General features: G+C 51.6%; 1 protein-coding gene across 1 annotated transcript; it reads right to left on the reverse strand.

The window, feature by feature from the left end:
* Positions 1-1,409: 1,409 nt before the first annotated feature.
* On the reverse strand, positions 1,410-3,918 carry CIAO2A (cytosolic iron-sulfur assembly component 2A). Its single transcript, XM_005424301.2, has 5 exons — positions 3,840-3,918; positions 3,402-3,566; positions 2,837-2,886; positions 2,499-2,544; positions 1,410-1,851 (listed from the first exon to the last, which is right to left on the reverse strand). Exons 1-5 carry the CDS (start codon positions 3,868-3,870, stop codon positions 1,754-1,756), a joined length of 390 nt encoding a protein of 129 aa, XP_005424358.2. The 5' UTR covers positions 3,871-3,918; the 3' UTR covers positions 1,410-1,753.
* Positions 3,919-3,924: the final 6 nt, after the last annotated feature.

Below are 3,924 nucleotides of genomic sequence, written 5' to 3' on the forward strand. Positions count from 1 at the left end.
ACTTTTAACCTTTGGTTCCCCAGCACAAAGCTCTCAGGGCTGAGGACCCCCGGGCACTGCAGGAACCAGGAGAGTCACCTTATTGTCACCAGAGCATCCCATTCGCTGTCCTCCGAGCTTTTGTCAGAGCTGGGGGTGCAGTTTGGGTGGTGGCACCGAGCTGTGCAGGGCACACAGAGCCCCCAGGAACCCACCCAGGACAGGGGCTGCTATCTCCTGGCCCCAGGACCCACAGCACCTCCGTGCTGGCAGAGATATCTGCATTCTGAAAAGAAAATATCAACCCCCCCTGCTGGAGGGCAAAAAAAAAAGCAAATTCCAGAAAAGAAGCCAGCAGACAGTGGCAGCTCAGGCTCCTGGAGCATTTGGTCCATCCCTTCAGGAATGACCTGCCTGGGCCCCTTCCCAGCCAGGGGGTGGGACACAGGACACGTCCCCTGTGCTGGCACACGAGGCACATCTGTCCATGGGGCTACAATGGAGTTTGAAATTTAACTGAAATTCAATTGAAGCTGAGTAACTGGAGTTGAGATGCGTTTTTCCACACCTGCACGAACCTGTTGAAAAAAGGAGATTGTTCTCCTGCCCCTTTAATTAATTTTTTCAGCTGATTTGGCAGTTGATGGGAGGGGCCTTGCAGTGCCATGGAGCGGTTCCGTGGTTTGCCAAAGGGAACATTCCCTGTTTATAATGCTGAGTCCATTCCATGCTTCCATGCCCTCAGAGAAGCTTTATGGGGTTTATGGGGTTTATTAAAAAGGAGCAGAATCCCTGAAATCCCCACAGATGTTTGCTCTGCGCCCCAAGGATCTCTCACTGTGGAACAGCCACAAACCAGGGAGCAGCAGCTCCCTGAATCCCTCAGGAGCCACAGCAGCAGATCCTGGACACCTGCCCTGGGAGGAGAAGCAGGAGGGAACCTCCTGATCCCCAGGGAAAGGTAAATCCATAAATCCATGCTGAGATCCAGAGCTGCTGGCAGGAGCCCTGGGGAATGGCCCCAGTGGGAAAGGTGGGCAGCTGGAAAAGTTGGGGTGCTCCAGGTGAGGGCAGGGAGGGAGCAGTGACAGGAGCAGTGACAGGAGCAGGACAGCCAGCAGGAGGGGCTGGGGGGTGCTGCCACCTCCCACACTGCAGGGAAGTCAGGAGGAAAAGCAGGATCGAGTTCTCATCCACAGGGAAACTTCACCCTCAGGGTGGTTGTAAAGCAAAGCTTCCAGAATCAGAAGTGTGTGACATTAACAGGGAAAAGAGCACGAGGATTTAGCTCCAAATTCTTTTTCTGAATTAATTTCAGCTTTAATGTTTATCAACACTGAAGAAGCTGAATGAAATTAATTTCTGTAACAGAAATCTAAACTTGATCCTTAAGAAAAAACCAAAACAAATTCAGGACCCAGAAAGCAACATTTCAGTACAAGAATCTGTTTTATTTTTACAGTGCAGTGATTGAAACAATGTAGAAATTCAACTTGCAAAACTGAATTTGTATCACAACGTCTCTCAGAAGGCAATGCAGATGTGTTGCTTTGAATCACAAAATATTCCTCTGGACACCAAAAATTACAAACTTCCAGCACTATACACTGGGCTTCCTTTAGAGACTGATTCCTCATAATTTAAATCTATCTTATAAACAATTTCTCTTTAAAAAAAACCACATGGAAGATAAAAACAACTCAAGTATAAAGCCCAAGGCCTTGATGATTTGATTTGCTCGGCTTGCAGCAGGGCTGTGCCCGGGGCTGGCCCCCTAGTCGGGCTCAGTGACGCACTGCTCCACGATCTCGCGCAGGTTCGGGTTCTCCATGGCTGCTGCCACCCTCTCCTTGTCATTGATCTGCTTGTTGACTGCAAAACACCAGCACAGGGATCAGGGAGCTCAGCAGGGAAGGGCATTTCGAGGGGCATTGCTGGGAAATGGGCAATGAGGCAGATGCAGGCGCAGTCACCACAAAGCAACCATGGGAAATCATAATTCCTGTCACTTTTCCAGCTCAGGAAAAGGGTGTGAGGTGTTCCAGTGGCGTGTCCCAAAACCACGAGTGAAATTCAGGGTAAGTGAGTGGCCCAGGTTCAGTTTGCAGCTCTTTAAGCACAATATCCCATTTCTGGCAGGCACTGAACGCTCTGGGCACTGCTGGGACAGGGCCTGGCTCTGGCTGGGCAGAACACCCAGGTCCTGCCAGCTTTCCTGCAAACCTGCCTGGGACACCTCCAGATTTGGTGTGGGGAGCTCAGGACAGTGGGGCCAACAGCTGAGGCAGCTCCTCACGTCAGTTACTCAACTTTTGTTACAAACAGCTGCCAGAACTGGGGGGTTTTGCTATAAAACCAAAGCAGCAGCCAGCAGGTGGTCACAGAGCCACCACAGCCCTGGGGACACCTTGATGCCACTGGGTTTGCAGGCCCTGACAGGGGATTAGTTTCTGGGGAGGCAGGGGAGCACAGGACAGGGCACAAGAGGCTGAAGCAGCAGCATGCACAGCTCTACTCACTGTCCTCCTCCGTGGAATGTGTGCCCTCAGAAATGTAGATTTCCAGCTGGAGGAGAGATCAGCAGTGTTAGCGGCAGCACAGCAGTGGAACATTTTCCTCCTGGTGGGAAAACCCCATCCCCACACACACAGGGCTGTCACCCCTGCTGCCAGGAGCTCCCTGTGCAGTGCCCAGCTGGGAGCGTGGAGCAGAACCCAAAAATCAGCTGCAGCAATCCTCAGGTAATGAATGTGTTCTTTACATTATTGGGGTCAAGTCTCTAAAGGTCTGTGTTTAATTTAGGGAGGCTGCCATTCATTCGTGGAATTTAACACAGGCTTCAAACCAGGCACTTTACCTTGTGTCTAAAAGGCAAACATCTCTGAAGTTTTATTCTTAAACAAAGGCCTGTTAAAAGAGAACACAAAAGAGATTTTCCTGTAAAAGTGAAGGTCTGAGGAGCATTTTCAGAGAATCCATGTTTAACAACCAGTGTAACTGACAGTGTCCTTTTGTACTCTGAGCAGCACAAGCCCCAGAGGGAAAGGGGAAAAGCAGAAAGTTGTCATTTTTTTTTCTTTTTAAAAGTTTCAGAGTTGACAAACTCAATGAATAACATTACTGAAGTAACTTGGAGAACACAAAGAAGGAATTCTGCACCACTTCCCATGAGAGTTTTGAGAGGTTCTCTTTGAAGAGATTCCCTCACATGACACAAACAGATGGGAGTCCCCATTTCTCTGGATTTGGGGGTTTTTTTGCTCAGTTTGGTTTGGTTGTGCTGGTGGCTGGGTTCTCAATCTGCAATTCCTCATCAAACCAACACAGCCAGGCAAGACTGAATCTGCAGTGGGACTGATGGCATGCAGACAGCCTCAAAGGACCCCGAGCTGTTTGTTTGTGATCGAAGTAAGGGATCTCACCGATGAGAGTGGCCAAGGAGCAATGAGGTACTGTTGGTGTAAACCTGATGATGACCAGATATTCATCCTCCCCTATCTCCTGCACTTCCACGCAGTTTTCCGTCACCACTTCCAGTTCTTCCAAAGTGTTTGGCTTCTCCGGGTCCCGGATAGTCCGGATTATATCTGAGACAAGGGGCACAATAAGGAATCTTCCCTGGGAGTCACAAAAGGGATTTTCACGAGCACCCCTTCCAGCCCTGCTGATGTTGCACTCTTTGGAAGCCACAAGCGATCCCAACGAGCCGAGCAGGCCCTTTCTCCCTGCCCCAGCCCCTCGGGGCCCCCTCAGCGCTCTGAGCCCCTCAGGACCCCGCGCGTTCCCCCTCAGCCGCCCAAGGGCAAACCGGCACCGCGCCCGGGGCTCCCCCCGCGGCCCCCGCGCCCCCCGGCAGTCACCGTAGACCTCGATGGCCCTGTCGTGCTCCATGGCGCGGCTCGGGGGCGCATGGCGGGCGCTACTGCCGGGGCTCCGCCACACCCG

The sequence above is a fragment of the Geospiza fortis genome, unplaced genomic scaffold, assembly GCF_000277835.1.
Source record: "Geospiza fortis unplaced genomic scaffold, GeoFor_1.0 scaffold2, whole genome shotgun sequence".
In the NCBI taxonomy this organism is placed as follows: Eukaryota; Metazoa; Chordata; class Aves; order Passeriformes; family Thraupidae; genus Geospiza; species Geospiza fortis.